This window comes from Acyrthosiphon pisum, chromosome A1 (genome assembly GCF_005508785.2).
Source record: "Acyrthosiphon pisum isolate AL4f chromosome A1, pea_aphid_22Mar2018_4r6ur, whole genome shotgun sequence".
Lineage (NCBI taxonomy): Eukaryota > Metazoa > Arthropoda > Insecta > Hemiptera > Aphididae > Acyrthosiphon > Acyrthosiphon pisum.
Genome location: NC_042494.1, coordinates 28,063,282 through 28,080,626, shown reverse-complemented (window position 1 = coordinate 28,080,626; position 17,345 = coordinate 28,063,282). Strand labels below are relative to the sequence as shown.

At 26.8% G+C, this 17,345-nt stretch overlaps 1 protein-coding gene across 1 annotated transcript in view; it reads left to right on the top strand.

Annotated features, from left to right (window-relative positions):
* The window catches only part of LOC100159730 (metabotropic glutamate receptor 4), an 86,336-nt gene that overhangs the window by 53,528 nt on the left and 15,463 nt on the right, over positions 1–17,345 (top strand). Inside the window, exons 7-8 of the mRNA XM_029486887.1 lie at positions 494–645; positions 3,083–3,233. Of these exons, the coding sequence (XP_029342747.1) occupies positions 494–645; positions 3,083–3,233 (303 nt within the window). The remainder of the gene's footprint in view (positions 1–493; positions 646–3,082; positions 3,234–17,345) is intronic.

The following is a 17,345-nucleotide window of genomic DNA, read 5'->3' as shown; positions in this document are numbered from 1 at the left end:
TTTTCCAAAATTATTTTCATTCTCTCTGTAAACGAATTTACTTCCCTTTTTCGTGCTAAATTTGGTGGATATAAATCATTAGAACTACGTTGTCGTAATCTCGAGGGGTGGGACTGTAGGCTATACATATTCATGGGGTATACATTATGTCTAACAGTTGTTAGATTAGTTTAAGTATAATGAGATAAAAATATATGACTTAGAACATCAGCAACAAAATATACAATACAAAATTAGATATTGGATGTAACACATTGATGTATTATAATATTTATAATAATAATAGTAGTAATAGTGAAGTTTGGAAGAATGCGTTGTGCAGACATAATAAAAATATATAGTTATAATCACAGCAGGAAACTAATGATGCTACAGGCTAATGAGTTATGAATCATAACTGGATGTATACAATATCTTAAACTACTTTATTTTGACTACTGTCGGGCACAAACCAAAACGTATCTATTTCAACTGTTTTAATTTTTTTCAACAGGTTTCACGATGTATACAACTTGTGTCATATGGCTCGCATTCGTTCCTCTATACTTTGGCATTGGCAACCATACTCCGCTGAGGATAACTACCATGTCAGTAACCATTAGCCTTTCCGCTAGTGTAACTATAGTTTGCCTGTTCTCTCCGAAGGTACGTACTATACAATGTTATTATATAAAGCCCGTACACACCATCGTATCATAATGTGATCTGCAGTAGAATTCATGTGTAATTAACTTTGTTATGGACAAAGCGGATTATTAGTAAATGTTCTCTTTACCCTTTGAATTTGGTAAATTTGAAATAAAATAATGTGAACATTAGTTTTTTATTACAATGTCCGGTCTGTTGTAACGGGGCCAGTCCAAACGGGACCGAATAATGTGATCCATTAATAAATTAAATTACAAATGTATGTTATTGATATAATATTAGGTATGTAAAGTTCTTAATTAATTAATAATACACTTCAATTCCAAATGTCCAAATAGTAATGTAGGGATTTCCCTATTCTAATAAGGAACAGATAGTCAACAGTGTTTTATATTTTTATATACTTAGTAGATATCTAATAATATTAAAATTTCACTATTTATAACTACTTTAAAAGTACTAACTTTTATAGTATCGAGTTGATAAGAAATATTTTATGATAAAATAATATAGTATTTATATGCTCATTACTTATTAGTTATTACAATTTACAAGTATGAAGCAAATTTCGATAAATTATTTAAAAATAATTAAAATTACCTTATCAATAATAATTGAGTATGATATTATATTTGTTAAAAATGAGATATAGAATTATTTCGTGCGGTTCGGTGTGGCGTAGTGTTTGCATTCTGTCACGAATGTGCTCTGAGTGTACGCACTGGTCGATGTCACGAGTTCCCGGATGAGTGACCACACGGGATTTTCAGTGACAAATGCTTGTCACACACGTGTTCAAACCAACAGTACAATCTCCTACAGTAGCAAGCTAATGACCTCAGTGGTCGTAGCCTTAATTTAAAATTTAAACAAAAATTATTTTGTGTATAATTTAACTATAATTGTATGACTTAACTGGATAGTAAAATATTTTAAGATAATTTACATCTCGCTTGTATTTTAAATATAGTAGAACATATGCCTATAAAATACGATTTAGGACAAATGAACATAGCCGTTTGGACATGGATGTCAAAAAAAAAGTTCTTAATTATAAATTATAATACAAACAATAGTGAATAGATAAGTTTTAATATATTGATGTTTGATGTGGATGCTGTACCAATAAGTAAAAAAAAAAAAATTTAAAGAAAAATTAAGAATTAAATTAAATATTTTGGGCGATCCTACATAAAAATTATGTTTTATTTTTGGTTATAAATAAATTATAAAATCAATGATAATGTTCATAATACAACTATAAGGGTATCGTATCGTATCGCACTTTCTAGTTTATGATTGAATATCAAGTACTATCGAATTTTATCATTTGTGGAATCAACCAAAATATTTGACTTCATTAATATGTATTATAACATTTTAATTAAAATTTTATTATAGACTATAGTAAATATAAATAATATGAATAAGAATAATTATTTTTGATATTGTATTTTAATTTTTGGCGTGTTATAGTTGATTACTTTTTTGATGTTAATTTATATTAATTTTGAACGAAATATAGTGCCTAAATATAAATAACTGTTTTTGATATTGTATTTTAAATATTAATGCTCATTACTTATATTTTTATTGATTGATTTATTAATATTTTCTTATTGAAGTCCAATTGTCTCCACGGCCAAACAGCTACGCTCATTTGTCCCTATTCGTATAAAACAAAATCTGTAGGTAATAACAGAGTTACATTATTTTATAATTTATAATATTTTATGGTGATAATGACATAATTTTAAACATAATATTAAATTATCATTTATTATTATTATTGAAATCTGACAGTATTATAATGCCGTTCAATATACGTTTGTACACGGCTGACTGCTTAATTACAACGCATATAATATTTCTGTTTGAACAAATTGAATAATTCTACTGTTCCCTACTTATACAAATTATTATAAATTATACATACATAACATTATATATATTATGCACGCATTGTATGATTGATATCCTCAGTGAGCATGTAATTTCAAAACAGATTTGGAAATCGGTATTCAAATTTTTTATAATGACAGCTCTATAATCGATGACACATGAATGAATTGCTTAGTAAAATATTATACATTTTGAATGTCAAAAAAAAATACAATAAAATCACAACAGCTTGTTTAAAATCTTATAAATTGAATTTTTTTTGGATCTTGAAGTTTTCCCAAACTACAGTGTAATTTTGAAGATAAATTATATAATATCACAAATTTTCTTTCACTTAGTTTTCTTTGTTTAATGAAAACGAAACAATAAACTAATAATTTAAGTTTGCGATAAAATCTAGATTGCTTATCAGTTAGTTTTCGAGATGACTACTATAATATTATAATCTATAGGCTATAGCTTTAAGCAAAACTTTCACATATTTTGGTGATTTTTTTAACCACACATAGAACTATTATTCAACTTGTTCTAGTTGTACATAATTTTGTGTCATCCGGAACGAAATGTGCGTCAAAGTATGATGCCAAATATGAAATTAACGGGCACGAAAACATTTACAACATCGAATACGAATGCATTTTGCAACAATTCAACAAGACGGCGCAGCTCATTAGCTTATAAAGGTATTGGCAATACTATATTATTATGTTAATTTAAAAATACAATTTGAAACGAAGAATAATAAGTAATAACAATTGTGTATTTGATTATTAACATATAAAAATCTATAAAGATCAGAAATATGTATCAAACAATAAACGAGTAAATATTATTTACTTAGGTAGTTATTTCAATATTATTATTATTATTTAATATTTCTTGGGATAACAATACAATATTATTATTTTAAAGTCACGTTATTGAAACATTTAAATAATTTATTTATACACTTATAAAATATTATAGTATGATTTTGTTTAAAATTTGAGAATTTCTCTAATCCACAATTCAAAAATACTTCTCATTTTTTTTTTAGAAAAATTATATCAGACTAATTATTATCTTAAGACAAAAAATTTAAAGTGTAATTTGAATATCTTTTTTGGGAACTATGTTGAATATGGTGTTCACTAAACGTTAGGCAAATACGCATTAAACAACGACAAACTTGCATTATAGTTTTACATAATTTCGAATGTTTTTTTTTTCTCATTATATAAAAATCGACGCTGAACTATATAATAATAATATAACTCTATGAAAAACAAATTACTAGTTATGAAATGTTGGCACAATCTGAAACTACGTGGTTACTAGCCACTTATCGTTCATCATTATGTGAAATGGTTCGAATAATGTAATTGCAAACAGTGAGTGGTCGATCGTAAATGAGTTGGTCAGTACGAATTATGGCTCTAAAGGTATGGCCAACCCTTAACCACGCGTAGTGAATGCATTGTAGTTGATGAGATTACCTATTCAGGCTATTTGAAATAGCATCCATTCGTTCGTGTCGTTCCACATCTGTTGGTTTTCGTATAACAACGAGTTAATAGTATACAATTTGAGCGAATATAATAATATATCGTTGACTATACTTGTGCGGGAATATTGAAAACAAGACGGAGACGAATTAGTATAAAATATATTGGTGTTATACGGTCGGTCGTATGTGCATTTTGATTATAAAATATATATAGGACATGTGTCGAATAAGGAGCAAAGTAATCACCGTAAAAAAAAATGTTGATTTCGCCATACCTATTGCAGTTAAGCCATCATAAAATACCCCTAATGTCTGTAAACTTTAAATTAGTTTCCACGATTCAAATTAGTTTATAGCGACAGTTTGAAATGTTTATTCCTTGATAAAAAAAAAATAAACAATGAAACATAATATTAGGTGGCTTTACAATGTAAGATATTCATTTTCACATTCGGATAACAATGTTTTTTGTTATTTAAAATTAAGTAAGTACTCATTCTGTTCTTATTGAATATACCTATACATATAATTATGTAATAGATAAATTCATTTAACATCACACAAATCAACTAATAAAGTAATAACTCATATTTAAAAAAAAATGCCTTACATAAATGGTAAATCATTGACAAAAAAGTCAAATATCTAAGTAAAATATCTGAACTTTTAACACATCGTAAACACATGTGATAATATTCTTCACTCATGACGTGAATACATAATATTATATTGTTTCATGGGTACTTTCCTTCCCCCCCCCCAACCATACATTTTATTTAAGAATTTATGGTTGTAAATAATTCCATAAAACTAAAGTTTTTACTTTCTACCTATGTATTTACTTTTAAAATAATATATTATTATTTATAAAAAAAAAAGAATTTTTCCACATTAGACACATTTGTATAAACTTCGAAAAACGTAAAAAGAAAAAGATAAAGTATAAAATGTATACTGACGCAATGTTTTTGCATTTGATAAATATTACAAACGATACAATCTATATAACCTCTCAATGTATAGTGCTGATACGTTTAGTGACGGTGAAATAGTAGTACCGGAAGGGGAATTAAGATTGAGCCTAACGTAGGTACAGATAATAACTCAATCGTTGCACATAATGACTTAATATTTGCAAACGGAAATATTATGTACATAACGTCATGTACATATTTTATGTCTATGCGTATTTTGTTGTCGTAAACTTTGGTTGGCGTGACAAATCTGATATTTCTTTATTTAATTAGAGCTTAGCGAATTATTTATACCCTACAGCACGCACAATATGTTCATCTGGCGGACAAAAACTTATGAAGGGCTTATTGTATCGGTACATTGTTCAACCGTGTTATGGTTTTTTTTTCAATGGTAATTTATTAATTAGTGAACAGAATGATACTGTTAAAACAATTATACTACCACCGACATTGGCCAAACGCCACTTGAGTTACGCACCATAACCTTTTAGATATATTTTATCAGTCCACCATGCTGCACACTTGCCACTTGTTATTATTCGGATTGTAATTTTCATTTTTTTTTTTGTACCTGTGCACAATGGAACGGTGGTTTTTTTAGCTTTATATCATTGGAAAAACAATAAACGTGTACGTAAAAAGGACGGTGAAAAAAACACTCACCGGTTTGCAATGTAACAATTATTTTATTTTTTTAATCACTATCAACACTCAACTGTCGAATAAAATTTGCAAAATATTATTGCGATTTATGAGTTAATTAAAATTTGGTCGTGTTTCCGTTTTGAGCCATGTTATTAATTGCGTTAAACGTCAAAATAAATAGTCTTGATTAAACAACGATCCTAATGCGTATTCAGTGTCATCATGAAAAACAGGTATAGGTATGAAGCTTCCTATAGTTTAAGTATACAACCGTGCACTTTGCTACATATCCGATATCCATATTTATCAACGTACGACCTGTATCATATTTCCCAAAATCGTATATAGGTACTATAATTATACAAACATAATAATTTAGATACCTCGTGTGAATTTTATGATATATAGTAAATTGTTGTACTTTAAGATATTTTTAATCATATCATACATTTTAATATAATTATTTTAAACATTATTACATCTTAATAATTAGATTATCAAATCTACAATAATAACAGCGGTATTACAAACTAGTATTGCATATAACTGTAGTAGGTATTGAAAATCTATTACTATACTATGGTATACTATACTAATACTATAAGGGATGACTATGCAAAACTTCAAGTTACACATAAAAATATACAACGCTAACCATAAAATATCATGGTGAAAATAAGACGATTAATGTGTTTGATGTAATATACTTATATGAATATAATTTAAATATCTACTTGGACTGATAAGTGATAAATCAATTAGTCATACAATATTTTTTATTTTAAAATGTATTCTACTTTTTCTATATAGGTACCTATTCCCTTTTAACTCACAACTATATGAAGTCGGCCCCATAAATCCCTCGTCTTATAATATAATACCTAGCTAGTAACTATAAATGTAGTGAAATATTTTGGTTAAAAAGTACCAAAATTGGTCACAGATGGTACTAACTTTTTTTTGTAACATATACATATACAGATTTTAATTGTGAGCTTAATTTTTTTAATTTTATATTTCGTGGTTTATAATTAATTATATCATCATAAATTAAAACAAACGCAACAAATGTAAACTTTAATTATATTACCATAAACTATGTTAATTCAATTATTTTTATTACTACCATTTTTCGGTACCTTCCATTTCTTTGAAATATTGTGTATTTAATTTTTTTTCTATTTCAAATGATTGTATTTTGTTCCTTGTTTTAACTTAATTTATAAAGTATAAACTAAATATGACATTAATATGACTTAACCAAACATTATTTTTATTGTTGTTGAACTAATGATAGAGGTCTGAGTAAGAGACTTTCTTTTGCATTACTTAACTTAATGCAACCTAACTAGTAAGTTTATGACTTTAAAATCGGCCATTGTTGTAATTAGAGCTCTGAATTATTTCCACAATGATCGTTGATGATTTACTTCTATTAAAACTGTACTTAATAATCAAAAGATGTGTATCTTTTTGATTTATGAAAGTATGGTTGCCTAAAAAGTATAAACTAATAAGTCTGATAAGAGTATAATAATATTTATCTGGAATAAGATTATTATAATATAACTCTTAGATATAGTGCCTCCCGTCACCTGATTATATAAACCTTTATTGCAATTTTTACATTTATTTAGACGTTAAATAATTTATATTAATTTCTTGGTACATATAAAAAGAATTATTTATTGTATTAAACTATTAAAGTATTATTTTATTTTTTAAAATTGAATTAATCTGAACGATTTTACATTTTATTAAAAAGGAGTTTCGGTTATGTAGTACTATGCGCTTCAAGTGTAATTATTATCTAATTATTTTGATTTTATAGTGAAATGGTGAGATCTGCGGCATTGGGTACAAAACGTGTGTCCGGTTATTGGGCTAATGATGAGCAAATCAAGATCAAGCATTTCATAGTGTTAGCCTTGGTCTTGTTCTTGTTCATACAAATTCAATCTTGGTATTGGTTTTTGTATTTTGTTGTATACTTAATCTTGGCTCACACAACAATATCCATGCCGATTTCGAAATAATGAAATAATTATTCTGTATCAGCTTAATGGTATACAACAGCTTCTATATATTTATAATATTATTTATTTCCAATTATTTCTTATGTAGCTTTCAATCATTAATAATTTTCTCGGCGCTCGACAATAATCAAATATAAAAATAAATTCTTTTTCTATTCATTATAAATTAATTAATTTAACATAGTACACTAAATGTGGTTTTCTGGGGAAAAAAAAACAAAAATAAGTTAGACTTCAATAGATATTCAATGATGATTCAACCTTTCTACAAGATCAGACAAAAATGTATGGTTGAGACAAAATTTGCGCATCACAAAATTCCCTTAAGCTCCTCTAAAAATCCATGCATGTTATTAATATATTTACTATAAATGGTTTTATGGTAAACTTCAGTTCAATTAAAAGTGATAATAGGTGGCTTGGTGTGGCGTAGTAGTTTTATTCAGTCATGAAATGTGTTCTCACACACGTGTTCCAATCCAACCGTTCCCCCTCCCCTACAAACAGCTAATGGCAATAGTTGCCTGGCTTAGAGATCAATAAATTTAAAGAAAAAAAGTAATAAGTACCTATTGTACAAGTTCAAATAAATAATTATTAATTTATAAACTTAAAATCGAATTAAAATTTAAATTTATTATAAAATAGGTTTAAATGCTATTTACTTATTTTATCTTACTATTGTATACTTACACACTTGAATAAATAATATAATGTTTCGATGTATTCCATTATGTATGATTGTAAAATACCAACGGATCCACTACAGTGGTGTAGCTAAATTGCCTACTCAAGACGCCGTGTCATATTATTTTATAAGTATTAAAATATGTATTATAAAAGTACGTGTGTACTATCTACGTTCAATTTAAAGTGGCGGGGGAGACAAGAGCAGTTAAATAAATGTTAAAAAATGTTTCCTTAGTTTATAATAGTAATATTAATTATTACGTATGTTAATATAATATATATATAATGTTATCGAATATTTATCATAGCTATGATTCGTTAATCGCACATTATTAGATATTACAATATTTTTATACTTGTGTATAAAATACAACTAACCAAATTTTTTAATTTCAATTCACCCTCTCCTTGGTGATCGATAATACCCACCCCTATCAATTAATTACAATACGTGAAAATTGATATTTATTCATAGGTATTTAATCGATATTATGAATATTATAACGAATTGTATATAAGGTGTTTGGGTTTATGCATAATAATAATATTTTATTTCAATAAATAATTTTCTTGTTAGTTTCAAAGTAAAGTCACGCCATATACGCTCCTCTATCACTATCGTCGTTCCATCTTCCGTCACTAATTATCTTAATAACGCTCCCATCTCATAATTTATGTAGGCTGATATTGGGGATAATCGGATTTTATTAGGTAGCCATGGATCATGTTTTTATTTTTGTTCCATTTTCAATTGTAGTAATATGTTTTCTTGCAGATATATTATGTTTCTTTATTTAATCATTGTTGTGTCTCATCTAAATTTGATATATTCTGATTTTGTGCCATTCAATAGATTAGTTAATAAATAATAAGTAATTATAAAAATAAATAAATACTTATTCTAATAATTTAAATTAAATTAATTGACACGAAAAAACTATTTATTACAATTATAATTTATAAGTTGTATTTAAATTAAATTTTACAATTTAATATTCTGTAAATGAATATTTTGGCTTGATCGTTGAAGTTGATCGGTGAATCGAACTATTTGTAATAGGTAATTATACTCGTTTTATATATTATACACTGTTGATTGTATCCTTGTACAGATAACATATCAACACATATTCTTAAATATTTTTAATATTATTATTTTGCATAATAGGCTTTATACAAAAAACGTTTAAATGTTTAATTTATTATATGGATTATTTATTTTGTCTTTTTAGTAAACCACTCGGCACTCGATCATTTATTGACATATTATTTGTTTTTAATAACTAAAAAGATTAAAATGAAAACAGTATAGATTATACTAGGTATAATCAATTGAATCATACACAGTTTTAATGATAAGAGAGTACGTTTAGTATATTAAAAAAATTGTTTCATTGGTTAGATCTAAATTACATAGTCTATGTAAGCTAAAATCTTAATATTATTAAATATGATCTTACATCAGGTACTGTTATTTTGAATATAAAAACGCGCTAAATTCATACTACAATTATTCAATTATTAAACTATTTAAATAATTAAAAACTAGAATAAAATGATAATCATCATGGTCTGGAAAATTGTAGGTACAATTATAATTATAATATAATTGGTGCTTTTATCATTATATATAATGACGATTAGTTCGATAATATAAATTATTCCTAAATTTAGTTAACAACATATTTTACATTTTGAAATATAACATAAACGATTATTATATATTTTTGAATATTTAATTTTTTTTTTTTTAATATTTTGTCATAAATTCGTTTTAGAAGCATAGTTAAAATGTTAAATACGTTCGATAATAATATATTATGTACTGTTATATAAAATAATTATAAAATCGATATTTTATCAGGATTTATTTCCAAAACAGTAGTGAATCATTGCTTTCAATTTAGTGTGGTCTGCTAGAGAAACTTTCAGCTCTAAAAAAAATTGGTTTTTTTGTTTCATGATTTGATCTTTTAAAAGATATATCGACGTTGTTCACTCGGCTAAAAAACAATGCCATTACTCGTAGACTGCAGCGTATGGATCCATGTATGGGACGTAAGATACTTTGTGCACTGATAACGCCAAACATATTAGTGGCCTACGCAGGTGACAAGGAACCATTTGGTCCACTGCGCCAGTGCAATAATTTCCATGTCAACATTGTAACCGATAACGCAGCAACCAAGTGGAAAACCACTTGGCGTAAAAGTTTTTCCCGCGTTGGTCGTGCAACAGAGGCGACCCAATTACGTTAAACCCAAATCCCGGGGCAACTGGAAATGAATTGTAAGGGACAAGTAGGGGGCGCACACCGAGATCGCGTAACCCAAACGGCATGTTGTATAGTAATAAAAGGGGTTAAATAAAGGGGGAAAAAAGCAACGGATGTGTTCATTGTCTCATAAATAACCACAGATGTAATAAATTACTGAAGAAAAAAAACAAAACACTGAATTGATGGAATTGGAATTATTCAAAACGTTGAATGCGTAACTAGTGAGTGGTTTTTTTGTTCATACTCTAACAATTACACAATAGCCACGATAAAAGATTTCTTATAGTTAATCAATTTTTACAATTAAAAGCATATACCTATTGGTACATCCCTTGGTACATTACCTATATTGAAAATTAAAAATGCTACGTAAAAACTACACTTACTTTTTTTACTTAAAAATACTATTCATTTTTCATATCATAATATTGCACGTTGCATGTAATGTGTTAATATTGCGTTAATCATTTGAAAAGAAAAATACAATTTTTAGATTTTAATTGTGTTTTTTATATTACGTGTATGATTATAACTGATAAGGGAGATAACTGATGATTATTTTAATTATTATTATTATTGTTTATTTTACGCCAATCGGCAATTTTACATAACTACAACGGGAATTTATTGGGTAAGATAAATTAAAAAAGAGAAAAAGCATAATGCTAAGTATACAATATATTATAGATAAAATATTCTAAAAAGTAATCTTTTGAAATATAAAAAGTAAACATGTCATACTTATTAACATACTATATAATATACATAGTACATATTATAATACTTATTATGTATTAAATTATAACACACTCTAGTTTAATGGATAAAGTTGTACTATTGGTAAAAAAAAAACATAAAATATTATAAGTTTTTATATTTATGACATACATTTATAAACACACATAGATATATACATTTTCAAATCATTGTTTTCAGCATAAAAATATCAAATTATGATAAAACAATGAAATTAAAATTAACTTAAAGTTATTAAAGCTTCATAAATGTGTATATTTGTTTGCATCCCAATCTTTATAGTATTAATTTATAACTACTTATAATACATATCTTTAACTTAAGAGTTTGTGATTGGATTTTATTGTAATAATTTTAATTGCTTTTTATTCACGAAGAATATTTAACATTTTCCAATAACACAGAATATATTGGTATATAGATACTCGATAGGTGATATGGTCTGTAATTTCAATTTATGAATTTACAACTAGAAAAGTTTACTTTTAAACCCATAGATACAAATTATAATATAATATTTTAATATAAACCGTTTCAAAAAGATTATTTAAATTTCTAAAAACTGTAATATTCACTGTCCATCTACAGTCCAGTAGACATATTATATATATATAAATATCTTTATAATTAATAATACATTTTAACTCAACTCGTTTTTTATCTGGTCAAAAAATGAATGCAAAACACAATGTAGCTTTATTAAATGGCATGTTATTATAAATACAATTTTTTTTAATTTTAGACAGCTTTCCTTTTTGAAGTGACTTGCATGTTAGCTTACCTTTGTTCATACAAGTATTGAAGTATTGTACGTTACTACGTTAAATCCCAAAGTGAAGATAAATTGGTGGGATTAAACAACGAATCTAAGCCCTTGTTCCATTGTGTTTGTATTATGACGTTTTCAAATCGTAAGTGTTCATAAAAAAGAATTATGAGTAAATATTTTTAAAAATGTTTAAACATAGTAAAATTAGAATATATAGTATAAATAAGAATAACCATATACATAAATAATTAAATTTAATATACATAATTTATGGTTCTATCAAAATAAAAATTTCCTGTAACTTTTTAACGATCTAGTTAGAACAATATAATTTGATTTATCTTGTTCTTCAAAACAACTCAAAATAATGTTCAAATGTTTCAACAATAATTACGTCTACAAAAAAATAGGGAATAATATTTTGTACGTTGAATTATCATATTTTTATATTAAATTAAATTGATCAAAGTTCAAATATTTATTTTAAATGTGTTGTATTTTATAAATAGTTTATATTATAATGTTACACGAAAACTATTCTTGGAACTATAGTACTTATTAAAAAGTAAAATACTAAGAAAGTATGTCATTACTCAGTAAAATGTGTTTAGCATAGATTTCTCTCAAAGACTTACATATACAATTTGTTTTTATATTATTGGAAGGCATCATATATTTACAAAGCTAAAATATTAATTACACATTTTAACATAGTTCTCGTAAAATATTATTGTTTGAAGCACATATAATTATATATTATATATTTGTGACTTGTGTGAATAACATACACACGAGGTGAACTGCAGGGCCAAAACGTGTAAGGGTTAGTAGGATTTCACGGGGATGCGAAGGAAGCAGCTGATGCCTCTCTTGAAAATAATGTAAAATACGTAGTTAAAATTGTTTTAATTATTAATCATATTTAGTTTATAATTTAAATTAAAAATAAAGTATATGGAAGGGAACCATGACCAATAGGATTTGCGACGTTCCATAATCACCTCTTGCTATGTTAGTATTGTTATATAGTGCTCAATTTCTATAACCATCTCTTTAAAAACAATAATAGCTGTACGTGCGTATTGAAACAGTCCTGTGCCAGATCTTGAAAGAAAAATAATGGTTTTTATACAACATGAGAGAGTATTGGAAGAGTGGAGGATTCGTGACTATATGTCTAGAAGGATACTAATTGTCACCTCTTCAATAATGTAATGCTAGAAACGCTACAGAATTGTAGATACTAAGAATATTCTTCCACTCAGTTCACACGTCAAAGTAAATTCCTACTGAAACCATTAACTTTAGCCCATTGAACTAGTAATAATTGTATTTTTTTTGTGCGGGAGGGGGTAGAGTTAATTTCTGCTATCGTCATCCAACTTTGATTTTGAAGTGTGTGAGATATTCAATTTGAGTAATGACGTTACTTGTTCAAAAGTTGTAAGTTGACGTGAAACTGTGGCAACGGACGTTTCGACACCCACGGCGTATGATGTTATAAATCTGTGTAATTTTGTGACCTTTGTCAACTAAACTCGATGTGATAGCGTGTTGACTGGTAGAGTAGCAGTTGATTCTGAGTACGATGCTATATTTACTGATGTAATACGATAGGGAGAAACTATAATGATATTTAAAACTTATTATAGCTCGAGTTCCTTGATATAAGTAATGATTTTATTATAATTACTAACACGAATTTCCACTTAAATAAAAAATAATTCATGCTGAATGAAATATGGTTTGGGTTTGTAAACGAGACTTACTATTAACATAATATATTGTGTTTATAACTGAAAAAATTTAAATTTTTAACAGAAATTTAAAAATATTGAAATGCATATTATAAACCTACACAATTTTTTACAGATATTTTAAGTTCAAATTTAGCAAAATAACGATTTTTCAATTTATAACAGATCAAAGGGACTTTTTACCAATACGTATATTACTATGTGTAATAACATTTTCACAACATGTTGAATAATACTAAGCTATTTTACTGCAATCCTATATCCACACCAAGCTAAGATACGTCGATATTTATAAATACTAATAAGTTAATTTAAATAACAATAATATATGATATATCTACCTATTTACCTAATATTAAAATCATAATTTGTTTTTAGTCAAAATATTTTCAAAATAGTACCATATTACTACTAATAATCATATAAATTAGTTATAATATATTATCCATTGACACGTCTAGGGTTTGCACTCCCGGAAATTCACAAAGGGACCTTATATTATAAGATTCGAATAAAATGATCTGTACACGAACGCACATGTGCCAACATTTTTTTTAAAATTGTTTTTCTTAATTTTTGATTGATTAAAATAAAATTACAATTTCATTTGTTTTTTACTTGTAATAACTATATGTATTATATGTCTGATCTAAAAATAGAATATCTAATAATTCTATTATTGAACTATACCACTAATTAACACAGTGATTATCTAGGAAATATAATAGCAAGCCGCGGTCGCAGTGGGTTTTCAACATTTCTGGACATTTCCGAGCATTCCCAAAAATTATAGCCAAGTAACGTCGCTGAAAATAGCAAATTTTACTATCACATACAAATCCATTACATTGTAGGGAACATTTTTTTTAGACATTTCAAGTTAAATTTTTACAAAACTAAAGATTTTACCTAAGATTAACTATTTGAGTTATGTTATTGTAATTCCAAGAAATATTATTTGTATCGGCTCGAAACTATTCACCACAACTTACATTATTATTTACTACCTATACACAATGAAATTTTCAAAGTATTTGTATTAATTTTAAGCTATTTATACCACGAATCTATTCTCACAGTTATACGGTACGTCAGTATTAACTTATAAGTCAATAACAGCTAGTAATATTATATGAAATAATATTATAACAATTAGCATAGCATAATATGATGACTGATGAGATTTGTTGATGGCTTCAGTTAGTTCAACTAACCGTGTTACTAATAGCAATATATATAAATATAAATATATACAATAAAATATCGGATATCCTAAGAAATATAGACTGACAGGTCGTGTTTTTGCTCAGAATCGTATTTTGCGTTTAATTATTTATCATTGAATTTAAATGTAATACATACGTTACAGTAAGTTACTCAATGATGAGTAATCTACCTTCTTTCGAAACTGTGGTACTTTACAGCAGAGCGAATTCCTCGGTAATTGTAATTATTTCTGTCAATTATAATAATCGTAATGCTTATAATTATTATATAATAATATATACTAATATATCGTTATGATAGATACGTGATAAACATGTTGATAATATTAGACCATACATCATCACTTAAAAAAAATAAGTTAGTTGTCTATGTAACAAAAATGAACAATCTATAGTTTAAATTAATATATAATATGCTTTTATGGTGTGTAAAAATGTTTTGGCTAATGATGGGCGTTTCAGTGGTCGCCGGTCGGAACTAGGAGCAAATTTTGTGTGCAGCAATGTTATGTAACAAATGTAATTTAAAACATTAAAAATAAAAACTGAACCAAACGTTCAATAAATATATAGATTGTAAATAGTATAAGATTTAATTTATATTGATCATTGCAATTTGCTTCCGGCACACAATATATTTTAGGTACCTTCGTAAAGTCGATTAAAGTTTATAAGTCGGAAATCGTAACTTCCAAGTATTCTCGTAAGTCGTAGGTACCTATTTGTATTTTTATATTCTAATTTGTTTATCACAAAAGAAACAACAAGGTAATAGAATCTTTAAATGTTACAACAGATTTGACTTATATTAAATGATATTAAGTTACAGATTGTATCACTTCCATTTAATGAAATGTGTTCTTGCCAACTATTAAACTAGGAATATAATTGTATGTATGCATTCATAAAACAATGCGTAAACACTATGCTCATTGCTTTTACAATTAATAGGCTAACTATTATAGCACAGTTACACCATATGTCCGGACACAATAGAATTACTAGAATAACATTCAGCTGCCTGACACTGTTTGTAATGACTAAAAAATGGTGATTCTTTTGTGTTATAAATATTTTGAAGTGTCAACAAAAGTATGGATAAAAAATAAGAAATAACGTTATTGATTGTATACCTACCTAGATATTGTGGTATACAGATACCCTCATTTAAATCAAAAATATGAATAGTCAATGTAGTATAAAGCTAACGGATCTTTGCCAAAACCTAACTTAAATAAAAACAAATATTTAATAACATTTTATTAAGATAGTTGGAAAGTAAAATAATATTAATAACAATTGAAATAAATATAGATATACGATAAAATTTAATGCGATTATACTGCAGTCCGTTGATTCAAACTAAATAGACCCGTTTGTCATTGTATTATACAATTGATTATATTTTTTAATATTCTTGTAGTCGAAATTTGGCGAGCTCATTAAGTATTTAAATCTAGTCTACTGATGAAGAATCAAGTCATCTGTATACATTCACGTGAACACGTCTTCTCTAATATATGTATAATAAAATGTCTACTGACATTATGTCATTGTGTCATCATGCATGGTATTACACTAACTAGTCCATCGTGTAGTGATGTATGGGAAATCTCGTAACAATAACTAAATATTAGAGCTACAATAAATAGAAAACCGACCAAAATGCTGAAATCAAATAAAGTGAAATACATGAGCAAAATATTAAGTTTAGGACATTTTTTTTTACATAGGTAGTTTTATTATTCAATCTGTTACAAAATAATAGAACAGTAATAACAATATTTGATAGATTTTGAAGAATAAAAAATTTATAAATAAATAACGGATGAAACCGATTCGTAAAGAGGTCTCCCATTGGAGGTATATGCCTTTTGAGTCTTTTTTTGAGTTACCTTGATTAGTGACAGATGATAATCCGGAGATTAAGAGATTTTTGTGGTGAGCTAATCGACCGTTAAAACGTTTGTTGTGAGTTTTCACTATTCCGGAAACTTATGGTATTTTGAGATCAGAGTGGACAGTTCAGTTTGAGAAAGTTTAGGAAATTTAATGTATTTAATATATTTTACATCAATTAAATAGCCGTGCAATCCACTGATCCAGAAAATGTTAAAGGGGGTGTCCAAAAAAAAAGGAGGGTAAGTGGGTGTTGCTTTGCTGTACAGTAGATTA